The sequence below is a fragment of the Phyllostomus discolor genome, chromosome 1 (genome assembly GCF_004126475.2).
Source record: "Phyllostomus discolor isolate MPI-MPIP mPhyDis1 chromosome 1, mPhyDis1.pri.v3, whole genome shotgun sequence".
Classification (NCBI taxonomy): Eukaryota; Metazoa; Chordata; class Mammalia; order Chiroptera; family Phyllostomidae; genus Phyllostomus; species Phyllostomus discolor.
In genome coordinates this window covers 15,591,145-15,609,722 of record NC_040903.2, presented here as the reverse complement: position 1 = coordinate 15,609,722, position 18,578 = coordinate 15,591,145, and the positions used below count along the sequence as shown (strand labels likewise).

At 39.1% G+C, this 18,578-nt stretch overlaps 1 protein-coding gene across 2 annotated transcripts in view; it reads right to left on the bottom strand.

Annotated features, from left to right (window-relative positions):
• STIM2 (stromal interaction molecule 2) overlaps window positions 1-14,937 on the bottom strand; it is a 136,951-nt gene extending 122,014 nt beyond the window's left edge. The window contains exon 1 of one of the 2 annotated variants that reach the window (XM_036019604.1): window positions 14,318-14,937. In XM_036019604.1, coding sequence (XP_035875497.1) covers window positions 14,318-14,720 — 403 coding nt within the window. In that variant the 5' untranslated portion in view covers window positions 14,721-14,937. The remainder of the gene's footprint in view (window positions 1-14,317) is intronic. The other variant, XM_036019598.1, reaches the window with a different exon arrangement.
• Window positions 14,938-18,578: the final 3,641 nt, after the last annotated feature.

Genomic DNA, 18,578 nt, shown 5'->3' with positions numbered 1-18,578 from the left:
CCCATGTGTCTGAAAGCTAGGAAAGTGAACAGAACCAAGTTCAACATTCTCATGTCTCCTGACACAAGGTCCCCACAAGGAAAATTCAAGTTTTACCAGCACCCCATGAATTGCACAAGATGTCTGAGCCACAGTAGTGGAGATGTTCAAAGACTTTTTAAACAAATTTACCCAAAGTTTTTGCTATTTTATCCACTCAAGTTAAACAACATATCTGAAGCCACTGTGGACCCTAAGCAGTATAAATCAACAGTTCTAGGTAACAAAAAAAGGGTATCTAACTTTTTGATGGACAGAATACTAAGTAGCATACTAATATGCTTCCTAGTGTACATCCTATCTACTATAACCTAAAATGGTTTTTCAAGCATTTCACAAGCTACAGAAGGAAATTCTGGACCCTTCCTTATAAAAGGATAATAAATGAAAATTAAATTTTCTGAATTACTAACTCAGAACATGCAAATGACTTTTCACTATGATATCATCTTTTAGCAAATATAAATTATTAATAAAGACTTTCAAGGGTTTATTGATCCTCACTTCACAAACTATTTTTTCCCATGAGATCTTAGTTCTTCAACATTGAATTCTACTAGGGTAAGATTGTCTTCTGGAAAATCTTCACAATGATTGGAAAGAAATTATCTATAAACATATACCATGCCTTGCTCTGGAATTTGTATTTAACCCCAAACAGCTCTTGTTTATCTAGGAATCTTGAATCTATTAACTCCTAGTTCTTATTTTTGCTACATGCTATATAATATTTCTTCATGGAATTTATTTTGAAATGTCATAGAAATATGCAAATGTGTTGATTCTCTGAATTTAGTCCAATGTGTGTGAAAATCTATGATAAATTGTTTAAACTTGTTTATAAAATTATCAATTTTTATAGGGTACTATAAATTTAGATTTATATTTTGAAGTCTTTAAAGTTTTTTTGAATATTGAACTGTACATCATTAGGACTATTTTTCATCTTCGTATTCTAGATTAGTAAAGGAGTAAAAAATTGTTATGATATTCTAGGGCCTCTAATTTATAATGAAACATTATGAGAATAGATTGCTTACGAATTCAGAGATAATAAAACAAATAATATTCTTTTGTCCTCACCTTTTCAAGTTCTAATTCTAGGTCAATTATATTACATTAAAATTAGTTTGAAAATACATGTATTTATAGATACTTTGTATATGACTCAAATTTGAGACTTCTGTAACTGATATGAGTAAAAAGATTAGTAAATCAGCTTCAATTACAAAAAAGTCTGGGAACTAGTGAACACTAGGATCAGTGGCAATCATAAAATGAGGAAGTTGTCAATTTGTTCAAAGATCTCATACTATATGTAGTAGAACTATAACTGCACAACAAATAACCAGAGCATTACAAGTAAAATCATAAGAGATTTTATTTGAAAACTAATATTTCTTCAGCACCTAAAAAGTGTCAAGCAGTAGGCATCCAAATATTTTTTCAATAAATATATTCCCCAACTAAGTAGCACAACATAATCATCACAGTCCATGCTTAATGCCTACTGACTTTGCTACTCTTAAAGGTCCACACCAAGACACATCATAATTAAAATGCCCAAGGTTAAAGATAAAGAGAAAATCTTAAAAGCAGAAAGAGAAAAGCAGAAAGTCACCTACAAAGGAGTTCCTGTAAGGCTGTCAGCTGATTTCTCAAAAGAAATTTTTGCAGGCTAAAAGGGTCTGGCAAGAAGTGTTCAAAGTGATGAAAGGCAAGGACCTACAACCTAGATTACTCCATCCAGCAAAGCTATCACTTAGAATGGAAGGGCAGATAAAGTCTTCTGAGATAAGTCAAAGCAAAAGGACTTCACCATCACCAAGACATTATTATATGAAATGTTAAAGGGACTTATTTAAGAAAAAGAAGATGATCAAAACTATGAACATTAAAAGCGAAACAAATTCACAACTATCAGCAATTTAATCTAAAAAAAAAAAAAAAAAAAAACCTAAGCAAACCACCAGAACAGGAACAGAACCCTAGGTATGGAGATCATTTGGAGGGTTATCAGCTGGGAAGCAAAAGGGGGAAAGAGTGCAGGGACTAAAAAACATAATTGGTAGGTATAAAATAGACAGGAGGAAGTTAAAAACAATATAGCAAATGGAGAAGCCAAAGGCCTTACATGCACAACCCACAGACAAGAACCCATAGACGAGATATTGCTGGAGGGAAGGGGGTTACTGGGCAGAGGGGGGCAAAGAGGGAAAAATTGGGAAAAATGTAATAGCACAACCAGTAAAATATAATTAAAAATAAAAATGAAATGAATAAAAGTTTAGTAATGTAAATAATATATAAGTACAAAGTGAGTTATAACATGCGTGCCTCATCTAGCACAAAAGACGTGTTTCAGAACTAATGTGGTAGCAATAAAAAAAAATAATGGGGAAAAGGTCAAATGTAACCCCAAGAATGTGGTTGGTTAGAAAAACAGTGGCACCATAAAAGAAATACAAAGTAAAAATAAAAAGAAAAAAAAAAAGAAGGTTGGGTGGAAAAAGGGAATCCGATTAAAAATGGCATTTATTGAGCCCTTATTCCTTGCTAAGTACTTCAGGTACACTATTTTATTTAGTCTTCTCAACAACCTGGTAAAGTAGTCATACTCTCATTTTACAAATGAGGCAAAAGAGATCAAAATAATTCCCCAAATCTCACAAAGTTAATTTAATTTTGTCATTCCCTTCTTCCTTCCTAAGAGAACCTCCATTTTTTTCAAATATGGGGAAGCAATGTACTCAGCAGGGTGGACCACCAGCCCTAGGAGAATGAAACCCGACTGTTCTAAACATTTCCTTTGTCTGCCCTGGCTGGGTGGCTCACTTGGTTGAAGCGTTGTCCTGTATATCAAAAGGCTGTGGGTTCAATTCCTGGCCAGGGCACATGCCTAGGTTGCAGGTTCGATACCTGGTCAGGGTGCTTAGGGGAGGCAACCAATGGATGTTTGTCACATCAATGTTTCTCTTTCTCTCTGAAGTCAATAAACCTATCCCAGGATAAGGATTAAAAACAAACAAACACGGCCCTTCTCCAACGACCCAGTCCTGACCTATGAAGAAAAGTACTCGTATGTTGAGGGCTAGAAAAGACCTAGAAAAGACTTTTCTACCTGCATTACCATTGTGAAGATAACGAGGATCCTTGAAGTCATCAATCTAAGAGCTGTCCTTAATTCCTCCCTTTCTTTCCTTCTGGTTTCCTAATCCATTAGCAAGCCAAATCAATTCTAATTTCAAAATATCTTGTTAACCCTTCCACTTCTACAATCCTAGTCCAAACCATTATTAACTCTCACTGGACTCCTAATAACTACTTTCCTAGGCAATCTCCCTGTAAACACTCTTCCTCCTTCCCAAAAATTCTTTCCCCAAACAGCAGCCAAAGAAATCTTTAAAATGTAAACCATGGAGCTACTGGAACCCTTGTCCTCTGCTGGTTGAACTGTAAAAAAGTACAACTATCAAGGAAAATACCATGGAGGTCCCTCAAAAAATTTAAAAATAGAACTACCTTATGATCCAGCAATCCTAACACTGAGTAAATATATCCAGAAGAATTGAGAGCAGAGTTTCAAAGCAGTATTTGTATACCTGCGTTCATAGCACCACCATTCACAACAGCCAAGAGGAAAAAACTAACCCGAGTGTCCATCCACAGATGACTGGATATAAAAAAAAAAAAATGGGTTATACACACAATGAAATATTACTCGGCTTTGAGAAGTAAGGAAATCCTGTCCCATGCTACAACAAGAATGAATTTTGAGGACATTGTGCTAAGTGAAGTAAGCTAGTCACAATAAAACTAATACTGTATGAGATATCTTAAGTAGTCAAATTCACAGAAACAGAAAGTAGAACAAGGGTTACCAGGGGCTGGGAGGAGCTGTTTGATGGTACAGAGCTTCAGTTTTACAAGATGAAAGAGTTCTGGAGATCTGTTTTAAAACAGATCTGCTTATATATATATATACTTAAGGCAACTGAACTGGACACTCAAAAATAATTAAAATTATTTTATATTAAATTTTTATGCTGTGCTTTTTAAAAAAAAGCAAATAATAACACCTCATCCCCTTATCCTTAAAATGTTTCAACTGCCTCCTATCAACCACTGAATAAAAACCCAAACAAGGTCTATGAGGCTTTGTAATATGTGGCCTTTTTTATTAGTCCTGTGTGGAATGCTATTCCCTAACTCTTCACCAGCTGGGCTCCTTATTATCACTCAGACATAGTAATCTTAAATGTGAACCGTGCAGAAGCCTTCCCTGACCTGACTACCTAAATTAGTACAAGTCCCCATACCATCCACATTATTTATCTAATGTCTCTTTTGTTCCTTGAGAGCATTTCTCACAAATTGAAATACATTTTTTTAATACCTTCCCAGCTAAAATGCAAGTTCCATGTAAATGAGGACCTCATCAGTCTTGATCATCATTGTGTGCCCAATAATTATCATATGCCTGGAATATACTTCACGTTCAAATACTGAGTGATTTCACATTTTTAAAAAACCACTCTGAGCATGTTATTAAATATATACAAATATACATACAGATCTTTAAAAGACTATAACTGATGTACAGCTGTTATCTCTAGTTGTTGAGTTATATCTATTTTCTCCTTCATATTTTTTAGCATGTTCTAACTTTTCTATAATAAACCGTTAATCTCAGAAACTAAAGACCTTTTAACTGATATTTTAACTGTAAAATGCTATAGATATTTTAATTTATAAAATAAAGGTCCAAAATGACTTAAGCTAATGATGAAACTAACTTTTTTAAAATACCATATTACTCCTCAATCTCACTATCTAAACTCAGTTTCACTTTTCTACAAAGGTTTAAGTAATCTCAGACCATTGATGATGATTCAGGTCACAGAAGTGAGTAAAACTGCATCTTCATACTTTTTAAAATGCAATATATAACATCTTTATTAACTCTCAATACATCACAGCATATTAATACAACTATCCTACATCTACATCTATACATTTTTTAAAAAGTCAACAATAATTGAAAACTTACCATTGCCAGACTCTGTGCTAAGCACTTTACATAGATTAACTCATTCACTCTTCAAACTCATTTCAGAGATAAGGAAACTTAGGCACTAATAAATTAAATTACCTATCCAAAATTACAAAGCCACTCTCAGGCAGGGACTCAAGTCCAAGAAATCCTGCTCGAGTTTAGAGGCTGTGCTCTCAGTCACACTGTACAAAAGTGGGAGCAGACTTACGGCACAGAAAAAGTCCAATACAAAATGCTGTGCTTCTTAAAAATGATAGTCCATCCTTAAGAAATACTCGTGGGGGGGGGGGGGAGAAGCACAAATAGTAATTTTCCACTTATTCATACCACTTTTAAAAAATCATCTGTCTTAAACTCCAGAGATTACATAATTTAAATGATTCCTTAAGATTTTAGAATACTTAATAGCAAAATTTTTAAAATGAAAAACTGGTTATTTACCAGCGATAAATGAAGATGGAACTCATGAGTGTCCTTAGACAATAAAAATCTAGAATTTAACATTAATAGGAATGTTTAATTCTGCTATTTCAGCTCATTTCCTAATGCAGCTCCAATTACAACCTGTGCTTTATTATAAAGAATCTTGGCACTGGAGAATTTTAAAGGTATGAACTATTTGAGAAAAATACTAAATCTCCATTATATATGGTAACTTATTATGGGGATGCTAATAACCTCACAAGGATTCTATTAGGGTTAAATGAGATAAAATATACAAACACCAGGCATAAATTTGAATCCCACATGCAAATACAAATGCTGATACCCTACAAGCAGGCTAACCATTGACTCTGACTTATTTGGTAATTCAGTCTCCATCTAGCAGTGTCAAATGCCAATGTCTTTGATAAATGCCACTCCCAATCATCCTCCACTCATACCGTTCTACTTTTCCCTACCTGACCAACTTACACATTTCAGTGAAAATCGCTACGCTGGGAAAAAAAACTCTTCATCAGTAACCCACCTCTTCACATCAAAGTTAAGGAACTCCATCTTTGTAATTCTATTAAATATAGCACACATCATTATGTCCTTAAACCTGTATCACAATGTATCACCATATCACCCTTTAAGTGGGGTTAGTTATCTCTTCTTGGAATACAAGTCAGGGTCAATAACTTACTGATCTTGAAATTCCAAACACCCAGCTTGGTGACTGGCACAAAATAGTGACTGAAGTTTTTTGTTTACTTCGTTTTTATTTGTTAACGACTAATAAAAGTGATACCAAAAAAGGGAACAAAAACTACATTTATTTATATTACACCTTGTTCCAAAGAAGGAAGAAGGGAGGTTTATTTTTAATACTGCAAATATATAACAAGAAACATATAATAAATGTTCTAATAGGTATTTTTAATAATTGCAGAAATACTACTAGGTAAGCTACCACAATGTTTCATTTTAAAAAGCAAATATGATATTTATACTTTATTTAGATTACGCAATCTACTCTCAGGTAATTTTCAAGTTCATATTGTTCTTACAAAGATAAAAATGGTTTATTTCATCATCTTTATATTCCCAATTCCTTACATCATGTCTGGCACAAAACCGTCACTTAGTGGTGCTTAAAATTATATGCATGAACACACACAGGTTCACAAAAATCTGATTTTTTCACTTTCAGATTATGCTCTACAGTTCTTTTTGGAATTCATTTTGACAAACCTAGAAGCAAACACTGGATGCACATGGGAGGGTATATTTTAAAAAGCAAATTCAAAAAAATAGCAAATGGTAACAAAGTCAATTTTTTAATTTATAAAAGAGTAACTTAGTTTTTTTAAAAATACAGAAGAAATATCAAGGACTTACAGTCTGAACATGCATGACAAAGTAGAAAAAACTGGTGAAGATGACACACAGTAGGGAAACAGGAAAAATTACATCATTGTTACTAATGACAAAGTTAGAGTTTTACTGCTGGAGAATAGGAATAAAAAAGAGGGGTTAAGATGATCTATTATTCAAAATTATGTATTTTTTAAAAGAAAAACAGTAGTGGAAAGAAAACATGAGCACAATAACATGGACCTGTGAAATGTACAGTGTATTGAATGGCAGGTGAAAATTTCAAAGAAAGGTTTAAAAAACCATCTTACGCATTGAGAATCATTTAAGAAACTACTGCAAATCGTTTCCATTACTCTAGGGGTTTGTGAGGAGGTAGTTTAATATTTTAGTTACATAAATACAGTATTCACTTCAAGTATTTTTCAAATTAAAAACCCAGTACTTAATTCAGTAAAAGAGTTTTTGAAGTGTTTCAGTTCCCTATAATGGCAAGCTTAGGAAGATCAAAGACAGAGTCGGATGAAGAAAGTGAAAACAACTAGAGGAAAAAGAGTAAGTTTCACAGAGGCCAAGATCCATAAGCACACATAAAGACAAATTCACTTGCAAGTAACACTGGGACAGACACAAGCACTTGGGCTCTGGGATGAATGTCAAAGTAAACTGTTCTTCTCCACTGTGGCTCCCTAGTCCCGGGGTGGGGAACAGGGGATACAGGGGAGGGTGGGGTATTACCAATATCTTAAGCAAATGCTACATAAGCCAATATTAAACATTCTAAAACTAATTTTAGTCCTAATCCTAAAGCTGTTTCACTTTAGACAATATGGCTGAGGAAGCCTAAAAGAAAGGAAATTACTCGCAGGTCACGCCAAATGAAATAAAGCCAAAAGTCAAATCAATCATTGGCTTGGGGTTCCCTATCCCCAATTTAGAACTTTCCTAGTAATGAAGTTCCCTGAGGAGGAAATGTTCAGCTAGACTAAAGGAACACTAGACTGAGAGAACCACCCTTAAAATCAGCAACAATGAAACCAGTCGAAGAGAATAGTTATTGAAGGTAGGATTAGAAAATGTCAGGAAGGATTAGATATCTAATACCTACAAATATAAAGATATAGAAGGATAAGGAAAAGAGCAAATCAATTAAATCATCTACAGATCAAGCTTGAAATTCACACAATGAAATTCAAACGTTAATTTTGAAACAAATAATATGCCAGTACTCTGACACACTGTCATTCAAAGAGGGGGCTGGGAGAGCTCAACTCTGGTGCATTACCACATTAGGTAAATGAGGAAATTGTTATTCTTTTGAGGAAATTGTTAAGGGATAAACGTATTTTAAAATATGGAATACTACAAAGCTCTATAAAAGTAATTTTGCAAATCAACGTAAGTCCAATCATACACATAAGAATAGTTTTTGTATTAAAAGTCACATTCGAAATGAAAAAAGGACAAAAGTGTTTCTTCTTGCATATTTTCAAGGACTTGTACCAATTTAAGTCAGTCTACAAACTCTAGGTGTTTAAAATTAAAGATAACTTTTATTTCTTAAACTTTCTATAGTCAGATTCCTTTCTAATCTACCAATAAAATTTTAGTTTCCTCTAAACATGTTCATAACCAGTGCATAATTTAAACTCTCAAAACCTCCACTTCTATATAACCTCCAAACTGGCCTTTATTTTACATCTCTATGATCTCCTCATTTCCATTTACCCAGACTTTTCTTAAACACAGAGGTCATGACACTCCCATGTTCAAAAACCACAGTACTTCTCAACCCCAACAGGATAATACATTTAGAACTCGAAGTTTATGACTAAAACCCTCTGAAATCTCAAAATACCTTTTCAAGCCTTTTATTTGCATCCTAATTTTTCTGTGGCTTTCCATACTCCTCAGCACTGGGCTGAGTACCCCAGTTTTAGATGTGTTGACATTTCGATACATAGGAGACAAATTGAGGGATATTAAAGCCATCAATTCTGTTGTTACACTTATTTATGAATTCATTGGTTGCTCCTAGTATGTGCCCTTACCAAGGATGGACCCATTACCCTGGCATATTGGGATGATGCTCTAAACAACTGAGCTTCCCGAACAGGGCACTCCTTATTTCTGGCGTATGCTTCCTCCTAAAAAGCCTTTTCACTCATTTCCACAAGAAGTCCTATCTATACATCAAGGTCAAGCTCAAATCCTACCCTCTTCCAAGTAATATTCCCTAAGAGCCTTCCTTTCCCCCAAATTTTGTAATCCATTATGGTACTAATCAGTCTGTCTCATCATTATTGTTTAGTTGTGTGCAGGAGGATGCATACAACATACCAGTTAATCAAAGCTTTGGAGTCAGAGAAACTCAAGTCAACATCTGACTCTGATATTTACTAAGTATGGCCTTCAGCAAGTTACTGAAGAATCATCCTGCACTGGTTTCCTCATTTCTTTTTGAAAATAGCTATCTAACAGTTTAATAAATATACTTATTATTCCCAATAGGCAGACCCATGTCTTCCTCATTTTTGTGTTCTTTTATGTAGTATTCTGCATGTGCTTAGTAATTTCTTGACTGATGAAATCTGATCAACTCAGAATTAATCTCCTAGGCAAATCTTAATAAGGTCCAAATTCTAGCAAATATCAAAAATGGCTCACTTATCATATTACTAGCTGTTAATTTTAACATTAGTTTATTCAGTTTATGTGTTAGCTACCATATACATAAATGCAGATCCCAAACTATCATTCTAAAACTCTTCTACACTGTATTACTATCGTGACTAGGCCAACATCCAAAATAACTGATAGAACTACTTAAAAGTCCTAACTAATCTAAAAACATTAGCAAGTACCCAAAACAAGCCTTTAGCAAATTAAAGAATTACCATGTGGATCCTCTTCTTGTTAAAGTCACACTCAATTCTGAATCCACTTTTCTACAGGCCCCCTGAGTTACTCCTGTGCCAGGGGATTCCCACCAGAAACAAATCAGTTCTGCCATGGTATTCTCAAGAAGACTCTCAAGGGCTGCAATGTTTCTAGACCAAGATTACTATTAATTCTTAAATGTTCACAATAGACTAGATCAAAAACGATAAATAGATTATTTAATCCTCAGCAAAACAAAAACAAACAAACAAAAAAAAACCCTGCAGCAAAGGCCCAAAGACTGATGAAGGGACTGATAATGATAGTAACAGGGAAGGAAAAAGAGGATATAGCAGGAAACCCAGCCATCCAAAGGCAGCTTCAGGAAATCATAAGCTAAATTCAAAACGAGCAACTTCACAAAAGGAAGAAAAACAGTTTGATTAGTACTATGTGAACTACACTGAGTTTAACTACTGTCACACTGTAAACATTAACAAATAAATTCATTGTAATATATTCCTCAATGCAACATATACAAACTGCACTCAAAAAACTATTAATAAAAAAATGAGAACATTTGCTGAGTAAATGTTATTAGGGTGCAACATGAGATCATTAAAAGTGATGCTTAAAATTCTTCCAGTGACAGTCATGCTCATGTGAGATACGTTCATCTAAATTAATGAAACCCCCAGACACAGATGTGTTGAGCACTAGCGAGTAAACTGGCTCTTCTAAAGTTCTTTCAAACTAAGAAAAATTATTTTTAATTTTTATTGAAATTTTAGTACCTCCAAAAGACATGTTTTAGAATGTTTTTAAAATTAGTGAAATCATAGTTAACATAAAACTTTTATTAGAAACTAAAGAAGGTTGCATCCGTTCATTAAAAAAACAGTAGAAACAAATATTTCCAAAGTTAAAATCTGTTTTACAAAATTATGAAACAAGTAACTCCATAAGAATGTTTAATTTAAATTATTCTGTATATTTTGCAATAATGAAGATTATGTTCTACGTATGCAATATGTTTGTGTATTTGTGTGTGTGTGCATATTCATCGTCCTTTCAGAAACTACTTCTCAGGGACCATATCTGATGAGATCAATCACTCCCAACTAGGATCAACTCAATGACTCTAAATCTGTTAGGCAAAAAGAAAAAGAAAAAAATATCCAGTAACATTTAAGTACTTTTAAGTTATTAAAGTACTACTTTGCAACACAATCAACAAGCTCTCAGTTACCAATTCCTCATCTGCTTTAAATTTCAATTACTTTCAGCCCAGGCTGGCATAGCTCAGAGGATTGAGCGAGCGCGGGCTGCAAACCAAAGCATCGCAGGTTCGATTCCCAGTCAGGGCATATGCCTGGGTTGCAGGCCACGGCCCCCAGCAACTGCACACTGATGTTTCTCTCTCTTTCTCCCTTCCTTCCCTCTCTAAAAATAAATTAATAAAATCTTTTAAAATTTTTTTCAATTACTTTCAAAGAAAGAGTCCTAACATATATATAATCTAAACCCTTACTACACAGTATTATAAATATTGGCTTCACCCTATCAAAACATTTGTACACTAAATCTTGAAAAGGTCATATAAAAGAGAAAAGGAAATGTAAACATTCATTATGACAACAGTGTTGTTTATTTTGATGATCTGTCATAGTCGCTCTATAAAAACATTTGCTTGCTCAAAACTATGCAATAGATGACTTAAGGCAACTTAGTCTTAAAACACACTAAATGTCTAAAGTAAAATGCTTTACTTTATAAGTAAAGGGGAAAAGAATGTTTTCTAAATCTTATTAGTAAGAGGCAAACTCTAATGAAGTTTATACAGGTCAGTATTAAACATACCAATCAGGCCCTGGCTGGCGTATCTCAGTGGATTGAGCGCAGGCTTCGAACCAAAGCATCGCAGGTTCAATTCCCAGTCAGGGCACATGCCTGGGTTGCAGGCCATGGCCCCCAGCAACCACACATTGATGTTTCGCTCTCTCTCTCTTTCTCCCTCCCTTCCCTCTCTAAAAATAAATAAATAAAATCTTTTTAAAAAATACCAATCAACAGAGGAAGAGAGAAAATAAAAGTGATTTTGTCTGTCACTTTCAGAGCTATTCAGGATAATCACAGCTAAATGACAACTTTAACATGCAGACATGCATGTAAAGAGAACAATTCTCTCAGAATTCTCTCAATAATTTTTCCATTTCAAAATTCACATGAAGCTTAGTTTTATTACTGATGCTCTCTACTTCATTTCTATGCATTAACATGCCTAAGTTCAGCCTATGGGCTGGCTTCCTGAAGTATGCAACAGCAATAATTATGTTCTGGGTTTAGCACAACACTTTACCAATGGAAACCATAAAAGAAAGCCCTATTCATACAATCAGAAGAATAGGAAGGAACCCTGTATAGACCATAGAGTCCAAAGAAATTTTTAATATGCTCTCACTTTATCATAGATGTTCAATCTACCTTTTTCCAGATACCAGTGCTATTAACTGTATTTACATAAACTTACTAAACTGACCACAATTTAACTTGTATATCATGTAGTTTGATTATCTTAAACTTTAAATGGACATATTTAACTTGCTAAAAACCTATATTCTACCAAAAAGAAAAAGACCATCAGAAATAAATTCCAGAATTAATACCATTTTAGTAAACTTACTTTAAAGCACTATAGCACAATATCAGACTTCTTATCCAGTAAAAATCAGCCTTCCTTTTTCACAATGTCCACATATCTCAGAAAGTTAAGTCTTCAAAAGGAAGGATTATAAAGTTTATTAAAATAAAATTCCTTTTGAAGTAATTTTCTTGATATAATCTACACAGTATACAATATATACTGTTAGTGGTTAATAAATACTAAGTTTTCTGAATCGTGTGCCCTTCTACCAACCACATGTTGATAAAAACTTTAGCCAATATTTTCTAATCAAACTTTTCTGCTCAAGAAACCAAGAGCTATACTCCAGCTCAAATATTTCTACTCCCTCCCTTCTCTTGCACAAGGCATTAAACCTTCACATAGTATTTTATCGAGCTACTTTCCTAACAATCGCTATTCTTCACCACATTTCTATTTCGAGAATAAAGACTATTCCAGAATAAGACTCTCGAACCTATCCTCTCACTCAAACTATACTATACTCCTAATATTAATCGTTCTGTAATAATTTTATCCAAATTACCCATAGCTCATTACCCAGTGATGGGTTTGATGTTTCAAGTTCCATTCAAAAGGGTTTGAGATGTTTCAGGATAGAGTAAGTTAAATATTCTGATCATCATGTTTTATACAACCCCCAAAGAGCTGGTGAGGTTTATCAAGGCCCTCCTCTCTACAACAGTAAACATCCTGTCACAGAAGAGCTGCTTTGCTCTCAAGAATATAGCTCCTGCACGCTTCCCAGAGCAGCTGTTAGCAACTTTCAGATGCCTGCTGGACTATCACTTCGGTTAAGTTAACAATGTACCATCTTGTTCTGTTTTACTTTCTCCTTTTTGGTCTGGCAATTAATGTAGAAAACCTACAGATTACTTTGAAAAATAAAGTACGAGAGATAAACATTAGGTCCACTACCTCTGCAAAAGAAATCATTTTAAGATCCTTACATCATTACTCAATCCACAACACATTAGTTGTACATGACACTGGAAGACTTGAAAAAGATCCAGTTTTCTACCTAAACTTACCAAACATGTTTTGAACTTTTCAATAATTTCGAGAACGTTCTATATTAAAAAGGTGCCGGTGCAGTCTATCAGAACGGTGCTGCTCAAATACAAGCCCCGAATATCCTGCATTTGGTAGATTTTAGGTACGTTTCTTGTTACCTGCTGAGCTTTCCGCACCCTTTGTCACCCATTGATGCTCCCACCAGCAAATAAATACTTTCCATCGTTTAAAAAAACGGTCTTCCTCCCACCGTTCAAAAAATACACATCAGACTTAGAGGTTTCCTCATACTAATGCGGAAACACTAATACCACTAGGTATTAAGGCTCTCAAAGAATATTTTAGCAACCTCCCCTGGGACACTGTGCTCAGCGGGGCTTTGAACCTGAAAACTCGCTGCCAGCTGCCTTTGCAAAGGCAGCATCAGAGGCCGACTCAATACCGCATTGCCGCTGCTGACTTTTTCTAGCAGCTTAAAAAAAAAAAAAAAAAAAAAATCAGCCCAATACCCTGCAGACCCTGCTGGCTCTTCTGCAGCACAGAAGAGAACCTCCGCATAGCTCAGCGTAGAACACTGGGGAGCCCGACTGAAGGGCGGAGAGGCGAGCGCCGTCGAGAGGCTCTGTCGAAAGTGGGGTGCCGAGGGAGTCATGGGAAGGCGTCCGGGGTGAGGGGACCGCGACAAAGCGGCGGTCAGGACACTAGGCGCCCGGCTCGGCATCGCTCCACCGGCCGGGGCCTTGGAACAGCGGGCGCCCCACTTGGGCAGGGCCCCCCCCCCGGGGATGGGGGTCCCACAGAGACCCACAGAGCCCCCCCCCCGCCGCCCCCTCCCCTGCTCTCACCTGTCATGAGCGCGGGGCTCTCGCCCGCCGCCGAAGTGGGAGAGGAGGCGGCTGCCGCGGCAGAGCCCGACGCCCGCCTCCCACGGAGGTTCCTGGGCACCAGCTCGCATCCGTCCGCCGCGCCAGCAGCCAGCAGCCCGAGCAGCAGCAGCGCAGCCCAACGCCGCCGCAGCAGCCAGCCCGAGGCCAGAGCGGGCGTCGCGGCGGGATGAGGGCTCCGAGGAGGAGCGGGGAGAAATCGCGCCGGTGCCCCGGCCGCCCGCCACTCGCTCGCTCCGCGAGGCGCCGCCGCCTGCAACTCCTCAGGCGGCCCCCGCCGCCCCGGACGCGAGCTCCTGCCGGACGCCAGCCTGGTTCCCCCGGCACCGGCAGCCTCCGGAGCCCGGGTCCCAGCTGCGTTCATTGGTTCCGGTTATTAAAAAAAAAAAAAAAAAGTGAGGAGCAGAGAGGTAGAGCGTCTTCAGCAGCGCGCGACACCCGCGCTGCTGCGGCAATGAGACCGGGACTCGCTGCTCTGGCGTCTGCAAACACCAGCACCAGAGCTCGAGCCGCGGGCGCCGCGGCGCATCCCCTCCGCCCCCTCCGCCCCGCGCCGGCAGTAGTACCACCGCCGGCCCCGTCGCCTCCACCCCTCACACACTCGCTCGCGTACCAATCCCCCGCCTCCTTCAGTCCCTCCTCCGCGCAGGCGCGACGCTGCTGCACTGCGCCTGCGTGGCGGCCCAGCCCCGCCCCCGAGGGCGTTCCCAGGAGGGTAGGAGGGCCTCGGAGTTGTTTCTAGCTATTTAGCAGAGCTGCAAAGGTGGCGGGGTGGGAGGGAACGCGGGCGTGTCACCTACCCCCTTCACGCCCCCACCGCGATTGCGGGGGAGCACTGGGCGCTAAGGAGACGGCTGGAATAGCACGGACATCCCAAATCGTTTAGGCGATTTATAGCCCTGTAGACCCCTGCAAAAATAATTGCTTGGGTCGGGGGAAACCTCGTAATTGGGAACAGCTATAAAACATAACTTCATTAAGTTAGGGGCTTCCAGGAGGCTAGCAATGTAGAAGTGGAGGTTAGTCTAGACTGGCGTTTTATTTACATGTCAAACACTTAAAACGCTTGCCACTATGCGGCGCTTTATAAATTTACACATTATAACTTACGGTTAGGTGGTGTTATCCTTATCAAATCCATTTACAAAGCAGGAAACTAAGGCCCAGAAATGTTAAATAACTTGCAACACACACACACACACACACACACAAATTAATGGGAGACAGAGATTTAACACCACTAAATGGAAATACTGAAAGAAATTTGCTCTAGCCTCTAGCACCCCTATGTTCAAACAGTACCTGAATTCACCACCTCTCCTCTCTAGCCCCCCTCCCCCCACCCGTCACCCCATGGAATCTTCGCTGTCAGCTGAATACGTTGGCAGAAGATGGTTCAGACTTGACTTGCCTTCACCAACCTTGAATGAAGCACCATTGTGGAAGTGTCATGCACAGTTCAGAGAAGAATCAAGAAGTTCTTTGAGGCTAGTCAGTCTATCAACAATTATTTCTTGACAGACTTCTTGGGGACATGATGTTCGGGTGGCAATTCTTTATAGGGCAACAGGGAGATTATGTTTCCCCTGCTAACAGGCACAGCAATTAGGTCACACCTTTTCTGAATGTCCACCAAAAGGGCATAATTCTGCTAGAGAACCGGGAAAATAACAAATAATGTCTCCAGAAGACATCATTTCATTCATTTAATATTTACTGAGTGCCTAGTATGTTACAAGCAGGTTACTGAGTAGTGAGGATTCAACAGGGTAGAAAAGAGACACTTGAAAAAGTCATTTAAATCAGTACTCATGGATATAAGATAGAGAACATAGTCCCTGTCTGGGGAATCTTACCTTGCTTAGGAGATAACTTACACCTATTAAACAATTAGAGGCCAATACAAGGTAGTAATCAGTTGCTAAATTGTGTAGATAAGCTGTTAGAGCAGTAAAAGCAGCATAAAACCATGAACACATTAACCAACAACCAAAGCCAACCTTTTATAAACAAACATGATGTGGGTTTTTTTCCGTTCTTTCTTTGAACAATAGGGAGGATGCTGACACTGACAGATACTGGATTTGGGGTTAAGTGTTTATTCCTCTCATCACTGTAGCCACAAAGAAGACAGGGACGCTGCAAGCACTGAAGAAAGCTCTCTCAGGCAAGCCAGTGTCCAGCAATAAATTCTCCAACCCGTTTCATCTTTCTCACCAGTACAGAAGTTTCCAACTGTGAAATAAGTCGAAATGTGTCTTCTTGCTGATCAGAGAGAGGTATCACGGTGTGTCTAGTATACACTTTAGTGCAGAAAAGAGTCTATTGCTTTGGAAGACAAGCCTATCTCTGGAATTACAGATCATCTATTTGCAAGCCAAACAGAAAAGATTCCCTTAAAGGTAAACGCTCCCTTTTTTCTCAGGTTTCCTCTCCCACTTCCCAGCCTTTGCTTTCCTTTCCTTGCTTCCTAAAACCTTTCTTCTCTCCTCTTCTCTTGCAAAATACCACTAAAAATCTACCCCTTTTCTTGCCCCACCTGTCTCCTCCAGCCTGGTTTATACCTCTTAACGTCTGAAGTTCATGATTTGCCATTTATTTACAGAATGTCTTCACTGACTTTCACTCGTTCATGATTTCCAAGCGTCTGGTGGACAGCCCTGAGTTTTGGAATCAGACAAATCTGGTGGAAATGGCAACTCCACCCCTTTTCAGCTGTGTGACAGGTAGACAAATTAATCTGTACTCGGTTTCCAGAGGATAAATTAGGGGTCTTGTAATAATGCCCCACAACGTTGTTTGCAAGGCAGTGTCTAGCACACAGGTACGTTGTCATCCCCTCAGGGAGAATTGGTCCCAGGCTCTGGGCGTGTACTGCAAGTGTTCCAGGCTTAGAATAAGCGCATAGCATTTATAGGGGTGGTTTGGTTTCATCTCTCGGCATATAATTCCCTTACTCCGGGGGGGGCACAGCCAGCACAGATGCACAAGGGGATCCGTCCACTCAGCTCCTCTCTATCCCAAAAGCAGACCCATCATTCGCAAGAGTTGGGGTCCCTCCCCATCTCCTTCTTCTCCTCCTTCTCCCTGCAAGCTAGGACAGTCCAGGACGCGCCACCCACTCCAACCAGGAGAACCGGATCACCTCCAGCGGGCGAGGCCAGCAGAGCGCCTGCGCCGCTCAGCAACCTTGCGCATGCCCGCTGTCTCCCGCCGCCTTCCTGCAGGTGCGCCTGCTCTCAGGCTTCCGCGGTTCTGGGACGCCCCAAGACGCGTCGCACCCGGCTTCCGGCTTCCACTTCGGGGGCGGGGCGTCAGAGCGCCCCGCGGCCGGGCCAGCGGGCCGTGGGACTGCCTCGCGGTGACGTCACTGCGCGGGCGGACGCGGCGGGCTGTGGGTGGGCGTGAGAAGAGATGGGATGGAGCTAATGGAGTGGGGAATTCCGGCTGTGGTTGACCGAGAGGGGCTTCTTCCTGAGTTTCGCCTGTCCGCACGCCTGCTCTTTAGCTTCTCCGACCCGCCTGGGACTCGAAGGGCGGGTTGCAAGTAGGATATCTCGGCTTCCACTCCGTGCCTCTGGAATTTCGGGGGCTGACTGAGCGCCGTCCGAGCGCCAGTTTCACTTGCTCATCACGGTTAAGCCTCTCGAGGAAATGCATAGAGCTCTTTTTGGTGGAAGTCGTGTTGAGTACCAACCACTTAGTTTCTCCACTAACTCCCACACAAGCTTGCAAGGGAATTGAGGTCCAGAGAACTTGGGAAACATCTCCGAGTGATGTTATCGGCCCCAGGATCCAAACAGTGAATGAAGCCTCAGCAAATAAAAATGGTCTTTAAATTGTTGAATGAAAGCACTAAGAAAAGAAAAATGACACAGTGGGAGTAACTCATTAGCAAGATTCTTTCTCCCTAAAGGCAATAAGGCATGGGATTTTCCTCAACTAGTTCAGTGAAGGTGGTAAGCCTCATCTTCCCATCTTTCAATGCTTTGAGGAAGTCTTTTCAAAGGTGTCCTACATCTGCAGTGGGAAATCAAAAACTCATTAAGAATTTTCAAATTCTTTACATAGTCTTTTAAAAGCCACAAAACAGAACAAAAGAAAATCAACTTTGCCCACTAAAGCTAAGTGAGTTAGTGGCCTTGTGGGGTCGTTTCTATCAAAGAGGATGTTTGCTCCATGACTGCTTATTTGAGGTGTTCTGTGTAATAAGCGCTGAAGT